The 17,672-nt window shown below is 38.1% G+C and overlaps 1 protein-coding gene across 5 annotated transcripts in view; it reads left to right on the forward strand.

The window, feature by feature from the left end:
• Positions 1-17,672, forward strand: part of DBE1 (debranching enzyme 1) — a 170,901-nt gene that overhangs the window by 90,872 nt on the left and 62,357 nt on the right. For all 5 annotated transcript variants that reach the window (XM_090003691.1, XM_090003692.1, XM_090003694.1 and 2 more), the window contains 6 exons: positions 6,020-6,126; positions 6,286-6,346; positions 16,247-16,447; positions 16,529-16,650; positions 17,206-17,301; positions 17,431-17,457. In XM_090003691.1, the coding sequence (XP_089859817.1) occupies positions 6,020-6,126; positions 6,286-6,346; positions 16,247-16,447; positions 16,529-16,650; positions 17,206-17,301; positions 17,431-17,457 (614 nt within the window). The remainder of the gene's footprint in view (positions 1-6,019; positions 6,127-6,285; positions 6,347-16,246; positions 16,448-16,528; positions 16,651-17,205; positions 17,302-17,430; positions 17,458-17,672) is intronic.

Raw genomic sequence — 17,672 nt, forward strand, 5'->3', positions numbered from 1 at the left:
CAACTAACTGAAAATAAGCATATATATATATATATTACGCAGTCGATTTATGTATTTGAATCTGAAATATTTATTTTTCAGCCTTCCTATTTATGTATTTAAATATGATAATATTTAATTGTCAGTCTATAGATTCATGTATGAATCTAATATATATAGATATATATCAGATTCATAAACATGAATCGGAAGCCTCCGACCCAACAAGAACACATGGTCAAGCCAAGCCTTGACCTTCCGCACTCCTTCGTCTTGTCGAGAAGGGGGAAAGGGAAGGCTCGCTTTGATTTTATAGTGAGGACTATCAAAAAATGAGCGTCGTTTTCCTAAGACACATCACTCTTCCGCTTACACTCAACCGTCTTTGAGTGAGGCTTGCATATATATATATATATATATATATATATATATATATATATATATATATATAAAAGATTTCATACATAGTCAGCAATCTGAAAAAAAATAAATGTCAGATTAATGCTCATGAAATTGGCAAACAATAAAATATGTATATTTATGACCAAATTTCTGTTTTCTCTAAACCCATGCTTGAATCAACCTACACTAACTCCCTTCCCGTTCAGATTTAGAGAAAAACCCGTACCTTGATTCGAAGATTCGAAAAACTAGAAAAAGAAGAAAAAATCTCAGGTGAAGCTTTCTTCTTTTCCTCTTTTTCTCTATTTTCCTCTCTCTCCCTAACGCACGGTTTTTTTTCTCTCTCTTTCTTTCTTTTTCACCTTTCTCTCTCTCTAGAAAACGTTTTCTAGAGAGAGAGGGGGTTCCTAACCCTCTTTATAATTGTGTATGGTCTCTAGAGGGGGTGATGCCCCTTTCTAGATATATGGGGGTAGAGTTATACCCATGGTAACTCTACCTCATCAAACCTTATTATCTAGAGATTTTTAATATATTTTATTTTATTTTTTATTTTCTTATATGCTATGGAATATTCTAGGACGGGATGCACCCCTTCTAGATGTCCCAATGAGGTAGAGTTCTACCCCAGGTAAAACTCTACCTCATCATTACTCTTTTAATTTAAAAAAGGTTTATTTTAAAATTTTAAATTCATTTTAATAATGACATGGATGGATTATGGATTTAGGTTGGTTCCATGATCTAAATCCATATTCAATCTAATTGGTTCTCAATCCAGACCGGATCGTAGTCAATATGGATCCTAGATTGGGTCCAGATCCATATTAACATGGGTCAAATAGAGCAGGTCTAGTCCGATCTAAACCAAAAAAGACTAAAAAATAGATGCTGATCATTTTAGAAAAATGCATTTTTTTAATCGACCGTTATCTGATTTTGATAAAATAGATCTCCTACGAGATCTATGTTCCGAAACGGATCTAATTATGGTCTTAGCTCAATTTTGCCTGAATTTAACCTAAATTTAATCAGAATTTTGCTTGAATTTAAAGGTTAAAAACAATTAATTTCACAAATTTTTTTCTTAATATATTTAGATCTTATCAGTGGGCTCTGGACATTGTCTAGACCCATGTTGACGTCATCCTGTATCAAAATATTTTCCATAATTTTTGTTATATTAAATATAAATATTTAATTTAAAAATATATTTCGAGCTTAAAAATTATGGAAAAATTACGAGATATTACACCAGGTCCAGCAATTTGGTTCGTGAACTGCCTCTCATAAATTTGAACTTTGGGTTATGGTTATGGGGAGCTAGTTTTGCATATTAGGTGAACTATTTGAATGTGTCCTAGGGGCAAATTTTTTTTAAAGAGAAAAAGATTTCATTAAATATTAATAAGGAGTAAGGTTGTATGGTTCAGTTGATAAGGAGTCACCTTTCAAACAAACAGTTCCAGTGGGAGAAGGAAACAAGTCTTGGACCCAGCCAGACTATTTTGTATAGGCATACAAAATTATATCAGCAAAGATAACTCTTAAGTCTTAACAATGAATATGCAAGTGAGAGATTGAACTATAGCTGTTTCTTTCCTTCCAAGCATTCCACCACATCGTTAATAGCCAGCATCTCCAAATGTACTGCCATTTTTTGCCCTAACATAAAAATTAAATCCCAATAAATAGATCTTTGAGACACGAAGTCGAAGTGTTCCTCACCATCAGGGTAAGGTGAGGCAAAGCCTACTTCAGGAGTATCAAAAGAAATGATGGGACTAAAACATATGTGAAGATCGCAAAATTATGAGGGATTGGGGGATTTAACACTAACATTCACCTCTAGGAATGCCATGAGTTTACCCATGTGTTATAGTGTATACGGTGCCCTAAGATTTTTGTGTACCTAAGGATATGTGGTTTCAATATATGCATAGAAATTGTAAAAACTGGAAACAATTGAGATATACACTTGTACAAAATACTTGTTTTGGAGTCACCACTAGATGGAACAAATAAAACAATAATTGCTTTCTTTAGGAGGCCTCTCACATCAAAATAAAATAGTTCAGATGATTGAGATTATTAGAAACTTGTTGGAATATGCTAACATTCAAATGCAAGTCCAATTGTAGCTCAATCAAAGTGGTATTCCCAAAACCAGTGTCGAAGTTTGTAGTGTATCGTATGTACGCTGTGATATGTAGCATAATGATAATGTAACATGATGCAGTACACCTCGTACTGCGATACAAGTGTGCATCATATGCGTATTGGATGTATCGTATGTTACACCTCATACAATATGCTAAGGATGTACTTTGCGCCTATTTCTATTCTTTTTTAAAACATAAAAGGCTCCTTAAGGTCAGTACATACTCATTCTTAGAAGGCTTAAAGGAGGAATGCACCAAGGTTCCCAAACTAAGAAGCGGAAGTGGGAAACAATACGGGAAGTGGAAGCGAGAAGCAAGACATTTTAAAATTTATAGAAAGCAGGAAGCAAAGTATCAATTTGAAAGTGAAATAGGAATAAAAAATGAATCAATATGGTAACTGAATAGGAATCAAACGAGAAACAAATAAAAACTAAAATAAAATTGATCATTCTTATATTTCATGATTTTTCAGTAAAAGAGTTAATTTTTTTGTTAAAATCTAACACTGATGGTTACCAATTTAGAGAAAGTACATGGGAAGTGAGTGAAAGCATGAGATGAAAAACATGAAAAATATAAAAAACATAAAAAACATAAAAAACATATAAAACATAAAAAACATAAAAAGAAACGTGAGAAAAGCATATAGGAAGCATAGACCATGCGTGTGGGATGCATAGAAGAAGCATGGGGAATTGAGATTCCCATGAAGTTTCGAAAGCGAGGAGTATCCTGCTTCCGAAGCGAGTTTTTGGGAAACACACTTTCCACCTACCTAAGAAGCTTCTGGTAACTCTGGAATGCACACACCCTAGAGAGATTGAGGGTGATTTAAGAGCGATTTCTAGTAGGAAAGAGATGGCTTTTGCATTTTCCAACAAAGGGGGCATCCTTTCATGCATTTTCACTCAAGAGGGTGGATTAACGTGAAAAAAATTCTTTTAGTTTGTTATTGTGTTTTTGAAGGCAGATAGCATTGATGGACCCTGATAGGGAAATAAGGAATTCAAATGAAGAGTGAGAGTTGTCTTAAGATTAAATACAATTTTCATAAAACCCCATTCTTGGGGCTTTGCTTCAGCTGAAACATCATTTTGCTGAGACATGTTACAATGTGGCCCTGCACATATCAAGGTATTTGTTGGAGGCCGTGAAATGGCAATGCCAACAAATATTATCTGACTTAAGAGAAAAAAGACAAGAAAAAGAGACGATGCAAAGACAGGGTGTTCACAATCATGAGAAGGATGTGAAGGTGATTTTGGTGATGATGAGACCCTTCCTACTTCTAATCCGATGATGGCTCGTATGGCACCAGAAGTGGGCAGTTCTGCAACTAAGAGCGAGGGAGTTACTGGTGGTGCTAATAGTAGCGGTGTGGGTAAGAAGAGAAGAGGAGGAGAAGTAGGAACACTAGGGATGTCAATGGTTCGGGTTTGGGTCGGATACCCGACCAACACAAACCCGTTTGATCGGATTTGGTACAAAAATCTGGTCCCGATTATATATTCAAGACGGTTCAATTCTAAATAGCAAAACCAGACCGGATTCTGAGGCAGGTTTTGTTTTATATACTAACCTGATCAGCTCGTGGGTATACATTAGAAAATGCGTGGTAAGTTCTGAAAGGCATTTAATGAGGCAGGATAGCGTATTTTAAGGCAGGAGGATAATGTGTTTGATTTGTGAAATAAAATAAGTGTACCCTTGCCAGCGTTAAACTGCATTAAATGCTCTCAGTGTAAAATAACAACAGTACCCTCATGCATTGGATGCATTCTCCATGATAATAACGCCAATGTAGATTTTTTTTTTGAAAAATATCGTCCATTCAACAATTTTCTTTTTTCCTCCAATGCCGCATCATCTATTAACTGTTCCTCTTGAACGTTGCAATTGAAACCATGGAGAATTAATTTTATTAATCGGATTTGGATCGGGTTTTGGAATTCATTATACTAGTTGGATTCGATCACAATAATTTTACATCCAACTTCGAATCTGATTAGAAGAAACATGATTAATCAAATTCAGGATTGCTTAAATCTGACCTGTTTACATCCCTAAGGAACACCCTCTAGGAAAGCATCTATTAGGAGTTTTTTCCTCCTAGGACTACCGTCGAGTCTCAACCCTCCATTCGCATTGCTATGACCCCTAAATGGCTTGGTTGAGCAGGTGAACATCATGGTTAGGAGATGGTTTTATGATGCTTGCATTCCTTTCAAAGTGACAAATTTTTATCACTTTTATGGTACAACAAATGACAAAAAATATTGGTGTTGAATGTAAAATAACCTCATATTGTGATTTGAGAGGGAAACTTCTTGCTGCCAAATGAAATAAGGGCTTATTGTGATGAAATGAGGTAGTCTTTGAAGGAAACATGGTGTAGCATCATGGTAGATGGATTAATTGATAGAAAGGCAAGGAGCTTAATAAATTTCTTTGTCTATTGCCCAAGGGGAACAATGCTTCTGAAATCAATTGTTTTGACAGACGTGCAGGATTTCGAATGTTTTGCTTTCTATTTTTGATGATATCGTGCACCAAGTTAGACCTAAAACTGTGGTCCAATTTGTCAGCAACAATGCAACATATAATAGAGCAGCAAGTAGAGAGTAGACAAAAGATAATGAGTCTTTCTTTTGGATATCATGTGTTGCCCGCTACATAGACCACTTGCTTGAGGGCTTGGTCGAGTTGGATGAGATAAAAGAAACAATTGCAATTTGCAAAGAAATAACAAAATTTATTTATAATCATGCATGAGTTATCAGTTTGATGAAAAATATACCCATGGGCTCAAGAACATTTTAACAGTGCAAAGTCTAGTGAAAATTAGAACTATAATAAAATAAATGTTTTCATTTAATGAGTTGAATGCATATCCACGTTCACAAAAAAGAAAACCAAGAGAATATTGTATTTAGAAGTGGTTTTTGGGACTCTTGTGTGAAGTTGTTAAGGACTCTTGCGTGAAATATAGATGGATATGTATACCTATGTATTGCATACGAAATGCTGGTATTATGCATAAATTGTCTTCTCATATTTCTGTATATACATTTCCCCCCTTAATGCATATAGTATATTCTCTCATTGCCACCATAGTCTAAGGTGATTGTTTGACATACTAAGAATCCCCGTTGGATGGCTCCTTATTTTTGTCTATTTATTTAAAAGGGCTTAAGTATCATATCTTGTTCTCATATATATATATATATATATAAATATGTATAAAACTATGGATTGGGTGTGTATATATTCTAAATATTGCATCACATTACTAGTCTTTTTTCTGTAGTTTCTCTTTGTCTGGGATTATTTACAAACTCTTATACTAAATACAATCTCATGTAGGACTTGTTAGTTTTTAAAGCTAAATTTAGGGTTCCATGTTAAAATATGTTGTGATTATAATGCATTTTTGCAGTAACATATTACGGTTTGCGATTTCTACCATTCTCCAGGTTTTTTTGGAAGTGGTTTTTACTCATACTGCAGAAGGGGGAGACTCTACCTGTCAGACAATATCATTTCGTGGACTTGACAATTCTTCTTATTATATCATTGAGAGGTGAACTAAAGCATGATCTTAAGGATTTTGGAGTATATATAAGTATTTATGTACATATAAAATATATATGTGTGTGTAATCCTATACACTTGAAGTGGATTTATTTCTTTTTGGAGAAAACTTCAGTAACTCAAACCACCTTTTTTTTACCTTGGATAGAAATGTGGAATCTGAAGCTATCAGTCGTTTAAATTGCAATCATCCTGCAGTCCAAAAGATGGTAATTTTTTTATTACTTGTGTGCTAATTATATAATTTGGTCTTTCTTACATTGCCTTTTCTATCTAAGGATATTTTCTTGGTGGTTTGACAAGCCCCTCCCTCATCTGATCACAAAAGTTGTATGGAAGATGCATTTTTTATGATCATGTAGCTATACTTCTGTTTTTGCAATACGTTTATACTCAGTTTCTGTCAATGTAACCAGAAGGCTATAAGAAATATATGATGGCTAATGTTGAATCATAGTTTAAATTCATCGTGATGTTGATATCTGAAACCACAATTATGTAGATAATCTTCCTGGCAAAATCTACTGCTTGGAATCATTGTTTTACTAATTCTCGATGAATTTAATGAAACAGCTCCGTTTGAATAATCCACTTAAGGTAAAGCCTTGGCGCCTAAGGGTAGAGGGATATTCCATGAGTGGGATTGGATTATTTATTTCAGCTTATTCAAAAAATCACGAGCAATCCAAATGTAATGTGTCCGTAGGTACTGTTGTCATTAATTTGAGATCTTTGATACTCCTTGTGCTCATGACCAGTGAATAACTCTGAGTCTCGATAACTCCTACATCCATTGGGCACATATAGAATGCGGTTATCTTGATTGAATCTTTGAATGAATTGATATATGAATGAATGAATGAAACACTTAAAAAGGGACCAATGATTCAGAGTTTCTGAAGGCATATCGGAATAAGAAACAATGATATTAAATAAAAGTATTAGTAGAATGATTTTTCAGTGTTGTAAACAGTTTATTTTCATTGTGAATTTCCTTTTCTCATCTTTCTTTGTAAAACCCGAAAAAAACTCAGATTTGGGTCAGAGCCGGACCCGGACCCGACCCGAGGCCACCGCCTCTCTCTCTCTCTCTCTCTGTCTATTAAAGGCAGCAAGGCAAAGGGGGGAGGTTTCTCGAAACCTCCTTCCATTCTGCTCTTCCGTTCTCTCTCTCTCTCTCTCTACTCTCTCTCTCCTCCCGACCCCATCTCGTGTCTGCTCGCCGGAGACCTCGCGCCGGCAACCTCACCACCACCTCTTTCCCCTCTCTGTTTCTCTCTCGCTCATCTGCCAACGCCTACGGCGACCTCCAGGTACGCGCCTCCTCCTCTCCTCCTGTTTTCTCTCCCTCACCTCTTTGTTGCACAGGGAGGGGGGCGAGCTGCCTCGCTGCTACCCTAAATCGTAGGGGAGGGGCACAACCACCTTCCTGCGACCCCTTTTAGTGAGGGAGGGGCCGAGCCCCCTTCCGATGCCCTCTGTAGGCAGGGGAGGGGTTGAGCCCCCTCCCTACGTCTCCTTCCGGCAGGGGAGGGGCCGAGCCCTCCCTGTGCTCCCTGCGGCCAAGGGAGGGGTCGAACCCCCCTCCCCGCACCACCTTTAGCAGGGGAGGGGCCCAGCCTCCTCCCTACTCCCTTTGATGGCATGGGGAGGGGTCGAGCCCCTCCCTGCTCCCTCTATTGGTCAGGGGAGGGATCGAGCCCCCTCCAGTGATAGGGAAGGGGACGAACCCTCTGTATGCAAGGGAGTGGCCGAGCCCCTTCCCTGCGTACCCTTTGGCAGGGATGGGGCCAAGCCCCTCCCTGTGCCCTCGTTTTTGCAGGGGAGGGGCCGAAACCCCTCCCTGCACCCTAAGTTTGGCGAGGGAGGGGCCGAGCCCCCTCCTTGCGCCTTCTTCTCCTTCTAGTAGGCAGGGGCGTTGCCCCTGCCTCTACTAAGTTCGACATGCCGGGGTAAAGCCCTCTGCCTCCCCCTTTGTGCTAACGGGTAGGGGCTTGGCCCCTGCTTCTTTGCTCTTTCGGCAAGCAGGGCGAAGCCCTTGCCTCCCTCGTTGCCTTCATTAGGCAGGGGTGCAGCCCCCGTGCCTCCCCGTTTTTCGTGTTCAACAGGTTCACAAGGGCACGATGCCCCTGCCTCTGCTTCTTTCACGTCACGACAACGACAATGCTTTTGTCCTCTCTACCTTTCTGATTGAGATAACATGTTGACCTCTCGCTTTTGCAGCTCGTACGCCGGATCTCGCTCGCGCTCCGTGACCCGAGCCGTCCATCGCTTACACCCGCAGATGCCAACAAGCTTGTAACTCCCCAAGGTTGGAGAAGATTGCATGGAGGACTTGGACAATTGAATTGAGTTCAATTAACTAAAAAAGACAGTTAAATAAATATATATGCATATATATATTTATACGAGTACGCATTTAACTCAAGGACACGATTTCACGATCCTTGTCCTTTACTTTCTGTCATGTCTTTACTTTGCCGTCGCGCTTTGCACCCAGGCTCCTGCTTTTGCAAATGTTTCGTTATTGCCTTGCCATTGCAGATGACGCTCAATTTTTCGCTCATTGCATGTTCTATAAAAGGCATCCTTGTGGAGGATGCAAGAGGCATTTACCAATCTCCCTCTTGCTACAAGAGTTGAGTCGGGAGCTTAACGATACATCAGCGTCTAAGGAGAGAGATCCCTAGTAGGGATTTTGGCTTTTCGAGGAGCAGTAATGCAAAATAGACTTAAGAATTTAGGGAGCTGCGCAAAAGCATCAAAGACTGCCCAAATCGAAGTATTTGGAAGGATGTGATTGGCTGGTTCTGTTCGTCTATTCGACATATCTCGGATAACCCCGAATTGGGGCTTGAGCGAGCTTCTTAGCGAGGGTTCTGTTGAGAAACCCGTATTCCGTCTATCGAGGCCGGTATCGAGTCATGCAAGGCATGTAGATACCACGATAGCGGATGAGATTCTGGAAATCGCATGCCAAATGTTGGTACAAGCTGTTGGCTGTTTCAAAAGATAAAGAATATCAAAAGTAAAGTTTGAGAAACATTACATCTTTTTGAAACACTTTTGTTGAGGCTCCTATTGAGGAACTATACCCCTTTCATCATACAGTACTTGTAGTCGTGCACTACACGCTAGTACGGCGATGATCGGATGAGACAGTCGTGCGACTTCGAACAGTGCTAAATGCATAATGCTGTAAACACATAAAAATAGGATCACCTTCACAGGTAAGATGCTTATTTGGTCAAATGACCAGAACATATAGAATGAGTCGTAAGTTAATTTACCCCCTGACGCACTCATTCTCTTCTTGCAAGGGAGAGGACAGAGCGGTACACACTCCAATGGACAAGTTGTTAATAACCACTCCACGGGTAAAGATTCGGCCTCCCCAGTCATTGTAGTTAGGGGAAGAGACTACCAGACATTATCCTAGGTGGTAGATCTCATAGACTTCTGCAAGTTGGATGCATTCGTTGCCAAGTACCTGCCTTTTTGAAATCCTCTATCGGCTAAAGTCGTCCCCTTATAAGCGGACTCAATTAGCTATTCGTGTTATTGAAAATACATAGAATAACATACGCTCGAACTAGTCTCAGTTGTTCCTACGATTTGTCTGCGCGTACCCGCAGGCCAGTAATATCGAAACATAAAGTCTGTTCACATTGGTTGATGGGTCATGAGACTTGGTTGTTGCGTGATAGTTCACAGCTTACGATTAAATGAATCGTCATGCTGCGTTTTGACAGTTGCACTGCTTACCTGCTTTGAACGGCTTACCTGTTTTGAACGGCTTACCTGTTTAATTGCATATCTGCTATAAACTGCTTAGCGTGCTGAATTAAATGTACTTAATTCAGTTTCTTGTAGTCTCTCTTGTGCACCTACTAGTTTTTTGCGAAACTAACCCATTCTATGAGTATAGGTGATAATTAGGTACACCACGGGCGATGACAAAATGACTTCAAGATTTTCTTTTTCTGCTCTTAGCTTGCGTCTTGGACGTTTGTGGTTTTTGTCACGGATTTTCCTTTGGATATCCGAATTTTGTACTATTTGGAAACTTCTTTAAATGAAAGTGGCCTTTGCAAGTGTTTTGCAAGTAACATGCCCAAAGTTGGCAAATAATATGCCCAAAGTTGTCAGCTTGCCTTTCTAAATTCAACAAAAGAATTATCTTCCGCTGATTACATAAACAAACTCTGAAAGGAAAGAAATTTTCTTCTAGTCTCTTGCCTGTTTTCTGAAAGATTCGCAAGTTTGAAATTTTGGGGCGTTACATTCTTATATTTATATATGTTGATTCTATTTGTACCTGGGATAATTCTTTTCCTATCAAGCCTTTCGTTGTTTTCCCTACATATTTTTTTAGCTCTCTGCTTGCTGGAATTTATGGTATTTTCAACATTTGAATCACTGTAGCCATTTCCATTGTTAAATAGAAGAAGCAATGAGAGGGAAGGTTAACTATTAAGGTTCAGAAATTCTTTCACTCCATCACACAGAGAGCAGATCAAGTGATCCGCCAAATCACTTTTAGAAAAGTGATTTGGCATCCTCACCGTCCACAATGTACACAAGGACCATGAGGTCCTTGTGGGATGAAGCAATGGATGGTGAAGATGTCAAATCACTTTCTTAAAGTTATTTGACAGATCACCTGTTCTTCTCTCATTGCACAAACATACAAAAAATTCTTTAGAACCAATCATAAGAGGCTGTTTAAATTGGAAAGATTGTGACTCATCATTCAAGGTATGTGAATGATGGTCGTGTGCCCTATTGTGTGTGTGTGTGTGGGAGGGGGGGGGGGTAGGCCACTTTTAGACTAATGCATAAGCTGGAGCACATCAAGGATGGGATTTTGAGCTGGGCCAAGGAGATTGGTCAGGAATCTTTTTGTTAGGTCCAGTTATTGGCAGTAGAATTTGCAACCTTGCAAAGCCAGCTTTTATTAAAGGAACAAGGGGTAGAGGGAGCAACACAGGGTTTAGAGGCAAGAATATAGGAGCTAAAGGACCATATTGCAGTTTTGAGGGTGCGGGATGAATTAAGATGAAAGCAAAGGATTGAGTTTTTTTGGTTGAATAATGGAAACCACAATACTAAGCTTTTTCACCTCATGTCCTACATAAGATTGTCTAATTTTATCCCCCGCATTAGAATGAGATTTGTTGGGAGGAGTTGGCACTTCCCATTGCTACCTTGGCTGCTGTCGATACTTTTCTCAGATGTGTTGGGGCTGGGCATCAATGAAAGCAAAAACTGAATACTGAGTTTCAATGTGGATGAGCAATTGAAGCAGACGGCATTAGGCATCTCTTGCTGTAGCTTGGGTAATTTGCCCTATTTGGGGTTATCTTTAGTTAATGGCATTTCAAGAACTTCACTCTTGAACAAGGTGGATGAGAATATGAACTTGAAGCTGTCAAATATTAATTGAACTTCTCTCATTAGGGGCTAAGACGAGCAGCCTGAGCATGGTCAAGGAGATGAAAAACATTGATACAATTGGTAGTTGTCTGCATGTGTTCTGGTGCTGACTGTAAAACAAGGCTGCACCACCAAAGAAGAAGAAGAAAAGCGATAGTAAGGAGAGGGGCTGCTGGAATTTCCAACACTTCTTTCCCAACGTGGGACATGTGGGAGGTCTTCCTTTTATTATAACATAACTGATTTGGTATAAGTTTAGCCCTCTCACTAAGGTACAACACAATATTTATTAAGGGTTAAAACAGAAAATACAAAATATTATAAAAAATTGAAAGGACATGAATCTCTGATTGACATGAATCTGGATCCAGACCCATTATCAAGTCTCATTACCTCCCTCAAGTTGTACATGGTGAGAATCATGGACAACTTGCTTTCCAAGTACCAAAATTGCTACTTGCTCAGTCCCTTTTTAAACAAATCTGCCATTTGATCCTCAATTCCAATGATTTTTGCCTCAATTTTGCCATTTTCTTACTCTCGATGAAATGCTGATCTATCTTAATGTGCTTTGTTCTTCCATGCTAATAGGATTAGGAAAATCTTAATTGCACTTTGATTGCCACAAAACAAAATAAAACTTGATATTTTCTGATCCAAATCACTGAACAAATATCTGATCCAAGTTACTTCTGAAGAGGCTACAACCATGGCTCGATACTCAACTTCTATACTGGAACATTAAACTGCCTATTGCTTCTTACTGCTCCATGAAACTAAACTTCTCTCGACAAAGACATAGTATCCTGAAACTGACCTTTCATCTGACGCTCCTGCCCAATCTGCATCTGAGAAGGCCATTGCTATAAGCATATCATCATTTTCATCTCTCTTCTTATAACAAAGTCCATCTCCGAGTGTACCTTTAAGGTACCTACAAATCCTTTTATACATGTAAAACCTGATTCACTGGATAAACATCTGGATGAGTGAAAGTAAGATATTGAAACATATCTATGATGCTCCTATACTTAGTGGGATCATCATATATCTCTCTATTGCAGTTGAGTTTTTGATGTAGAGGGCTAGGAGTTAGCTAGGGCTTGCAGTCTCTCATTCTAACTTTATTCAGTAGATCAATGGTGTACTTATGTTGTGTCAACACCAGAGTATCCTTTCCTCTATCAACCTCCACTCCTAGGTGTAAAGAATCAAATCATCTTCAATCACGAACCAAAGTGTTCACTAATATCAAGTGAACCACACATGTTCTCTAAGGAACACACTCACGAATCCCACAAAGGGGTACACACAAGAAGACCCACAATATACAACAAACAACAACAACAACTACGCCTTCATCCCAAAACAATTGGGGTCGGCGATATGAACTAAAAAAGAAAATCATTCTGGGTCTTCCACATGAATCTTTCTCCTCCAATCATTTCTATCCAATGCCATGTCCTCAGTGAGGTTCAAAGCATTCATATCCTTTCCTATCATCTCCATCCAAGTCTTCTTAGGCCTACCCCGACCTCTTTTAACTAATATATTTTTCCATTTCTCCATCCTTCTAACTGGAGCATCATTAGGCCTTCGCCGAATATGTCCAAACCACCGTAAACGATTCTCTCTCATCTTATTTTCAATGGATGCAACGCCTACCTTCTTACGTATCTCCTTGTTTCGAAACTTATCTTTTATTATATTTTCACACATCCATCTAAGCATACGCATCTCAACATATGATGTCTCTTGACAACCCAACATTCCGTACCATATAGTAAAGTGGGCCTAATTGTCGTCCTATAAAACTTTCCCTTTAACCGTAATGGCATTCTACGATCGCATAACACTGCAGTTGCACTTTTCCATTTCATCCACCCAACCTTTATCCTATGATTTACATCTCCATCAATTTCTCTATACTTTTGAATGATAGATCCCAAATATTTGAAACAGTCATCCACCGGTATTTCTTGTTCACCAAGCTTCACTACACTCACATCACTACTTCGTTTCTTACTAAACTGACATTCCACATATTGTGTCTTACTCTTATTCAACTTAAAACCTCCTACTTCCAATGTCTGTCTCCATAATTCTAACTTAGCATTAACCCCAACTCTAGACTCATCAATCAAAACAATATCATCAGCAAACAACATACACCACGACACATTTTCTTGAATTGATCTCGTAAGCTAATCCATCATTATAGCAAATAGGAAATGGCTTAATGTAGATCCTTGATGTAACCCAACCGTTATAGGAAAATTGGTTGTCACCCCTCCACAAGTGCGGACATTGGTTACTACTCCTTCGTACGTATCTTTAATTGTACTAATGTACTTGAGAGAAACACCTTTCTTCATCACTGTCCACCAGAGAACATGCTTCCAATGAAAGATTCGCTTGATACTTGTGGTGGTCCGACGACGGTGACCTTTTTCTCATAGGGCTTTCTTAATTTTGGGCAATGGGTTTTTATATGTCCCCGTTCACGGCAATAGTAGCAAATGATTTTTGTTCTTTCAAAATCATTTCCTTGTTTTTCATCATTTCCTCTTATATAGTTAGGAGCTTTGTAAATCCTAACACAGTTTTCGGGTTTCGAGATGGTTAGAACTGAGTCGTCATCATTCTTGGAGATCATACTTTTGAGTCTATTTTCTTTCATACTTAACTCCTCTATTGTGTCTTCTATTGAAGGCACTTTTCCACGATGAAGGAAAATAGACTTAGTGGATTCAAATTTCGATCTTAATCCACTAATGAAATGAAAAAGTGCTCTGCATTGATTTGGTTTTGGCGGAGTTCAATATCTTGTGGACAATGCCACTTTGGTTCAAGAAGAGCTAATTCTTTCCACAATTCCGACAAGCCATTGTAATACTCTCTAATGTCTTGTCTCCTTGAACCATATTTCTTACTTTGGTTTGAAGATTGCACACATGTGCAATATCCTTGAGAGAATACATTCTCTTAAGATAGTCCCAAGCTTCATTTGCATGCTCAAATTTTGCTAAACTTGAGCATTTTTTTATATCAACACTCGAAATAAGCCAAGACATGATCTTGGCATGTCCCATACACCATTCTTTCCACTTTTTTTTGTACGTAGATATGGTCTTAACTCTTTATACCTTCGCGAGAGGTATTTCCTTTTCTCCTTCATCTTTTGTAAGAATTAGAGTAGGTTCCTCATCAGTTCCATCTACTATAATCGGAGCCTATGTGACATAGTTGGAATCATTTAGTTTGATGGGCTTAATGGTGACATTATCATTGTCTTCCATTTTACAATATTTGGGAAAAGAGATAAGAGAAGGAGGAAAGATAAATAGAAGAATACTCTACCACAAATGGTGAGTACGAATATCCTTCAAGCTTTTTACGCCTCCACACGATCACCACTTGTAAGAACCTCGTGTGGCATGTTTCCCAATGCACGAAAAGACTTATCTTGATTGCTTGAACCTTGCTCTGATACCATGTAAGAAAATGGAATCCTCAAACAAACTTCAAATGCTTCTTCACGAATAAGCTCTCTCAAGAACCATAAAGGTTCATACACAAAGTAAACACTAACCACTTGGGTTTACACACAAAATAATCAAAAGAGAGATTCCAAATGAAAAAGTGAAGAATATATTTCATTCTGAGACAAATCCCACACAAAAATATTAGAATACAATGGGGTAAACACTCCATATTTATACATGAAATGAGATGGCAAGGGAGCTGTTGGAGTGTCCAACGACTCTCTATAGTAGTCAAAAAGCAAAAGGGCTATGCTATGTCCAAAACTGAAAAAATAAACTAAAAGTAAAAAATCTAACTAACCTATGCTATTGTAACTAAACTGAAAAAAAGATTTCATATTATGGGATATTTACATATGAGATTCTCTATGAGATTACAATTTTTAACAATACACAACACAATATTTACTACGGATTAAAACAGAAAATACAAAATATTATAAAGAAATGAAAGGACATGAATCTCTGAATGACGTGAATCTGGATCCAGATATGGATCTGGATGTAGACCCATTATCATGTCTCATTAGACATGGTGCTAGAAAATTACTGTAGTTCAGATGTATGAAGTGTGTTCAAGTGTGTATATAGTCAAGCGACATCCAACCCAATTGATGGAGACATGCTTACATATTTTCACTATCACCCCTCCCCTCTACAAACCAATGCATATTAGACACATGCAAACATATGAATACTTCACATAATTACATGCATACATATGTCCATTCAACTATGACATCTTTCCATGTGCTAGTATTTTTTATTACGGACCTCATAGTTTTAATGGTGGAAAATGATTAGATTTAGACGAGCATGAAGAAAAATATCCCATGTACCTTCGTCACTAGATGGACTACAATACAATTGTACAATAATGAAAAATAACATCATATCAGTTAGCTTGATTTGTGTTTGCTGGACGTTAGTTTTCTTGGGTTTTTTAATGCTATCTTTGGAACATTTATATTTTGCCTACTCACATAATAGAAGGGTTTGGCTTATATGTTGGATAGTCATGTGTTAAATGTTCTATATTTGCAAGTTTTTTAATTGTTGGAATTCATGGTGATGGTTTCTTACTTTGCAATTCATTGCTATTTTAACTAGTGCACATTTATTTACTAGATTCTGGACAGTCTCCGGCATTGGGTGAATGATTATCACATTGATGGATTTTGTTTCCTTAATGCTGCATCCCTCATTGAAGGGCCATCCACAGGGGTTTTAACCCGGTCCACTTTGGTAGAGGCTATTGCTTTTGATCCAATTCTTTCCAATACTAAGCTCATTGCTGATAGCTTTTCTCCTCTTGGGGCGTCATTTAAGGTATTATTAAGTGTATAACCATGTTCCGCTGTCTCTTGTTTGCATGTGTCTACGTTCGTAACTTTTGATGTGCTTGGGCAGGAAATTTCTTTTCCACATTGGAGAAAGTGGGCAGAGATTAATCCGAATTTTTGTTATGATGTGAGGAATTTTTTGAGGGGAGAAGGTCTCTTGAGCAGTCTTGCAACTCGTGTTTGTGCGAGGTATTATTTCATGATTTCCTGTGTTTATATTTTCAACTATTTGCTACTTATTGTTACCAATACACTTCCATATGCTAGCATTCATAGCTCATGCACATCTGCTTAGATCATTCAATACACACTTGGTTCTTGCAAATTACAACCTGTGACAAGGAAACTGAGTGCATTTAAGGCAAGTTCTCTTAAAACAAGTCAGGTTTGTAACCAAACACAACTACAAAGAATACTGCTAAAAGTGTCATCTAAAGAAAAATATGCAAAATATGCAAAATGATATAAATGCAAAATATTGTACTCATATTCTGAGAAATGCTAGTCAAAATTATGGTATATCTCTCCAGAAAAGTTGAAATTCATCTCTTTAAATTTTTAAGTTTAGGCAGATTTGTGACATGTAAAGCCAAAAACAGCTCTGTTTGGTTTGACATGCATTTTCATTGTAGCCCATCAGTTTGTATATATTTTATTCGAAAGGAGATCTGCAACACATTCAAATGTTTATATACTGTTGATATACATCTGGTTTATGCCTTAATTCATTGAAATATATGGCAGTGGAGACATCTTCTCAGATGGTAGGGGGCCTGGATTTTCCTTTAATTTTGTCACAAGGAACTTTGGGCTGCCACTTGTAGACTTAGTCAGTTTCAGGTATGGATGCTTCTTTGAGAAGTGTCTTGCTAAGACGCTATTGATATACTCCAGCATGGTCAGTAGCATGTTTATTTCATTTTGATTGTAGTGTGGTTGTTAGTGATAGTCATCTATAATTTGTTGCAGTGGGAGCGAGGTCTCTTCAGAATTAAGGTGAATTTTCTGACCTTTTTTCCAATATTTTTATATTTATCATGTTTTATTGTTAGGATGATCACTGAAAAATGGATTCATAAGGTTTTCTTGGTAACTGCAAGACCATTGAGATGAAATGCTAGTCACAATTTTCAAAACTAGTGAAATTTCAAGATAGCATTTATGTCCATAGGCTGTCAATTTTTCATGTTACTTAAGCAGTTATAAAATTA

This window comes from Nuphar pumila, chromosome 4, assembly GCF_984573655.1.
Source record: "Nuphar pumila chromosome 4, dmNupPumi1.hap1.1, whole genome shotgun sequence".
In the NCBI taxonomy this organism is placed as follows: domain Eukaryota; kingdom Viridiplantae; phylum Streptophyta; class Magnoliopsida; order Nymphaeales; family Nymphaeaceae; genus Nuphar; species Nuphar pumila.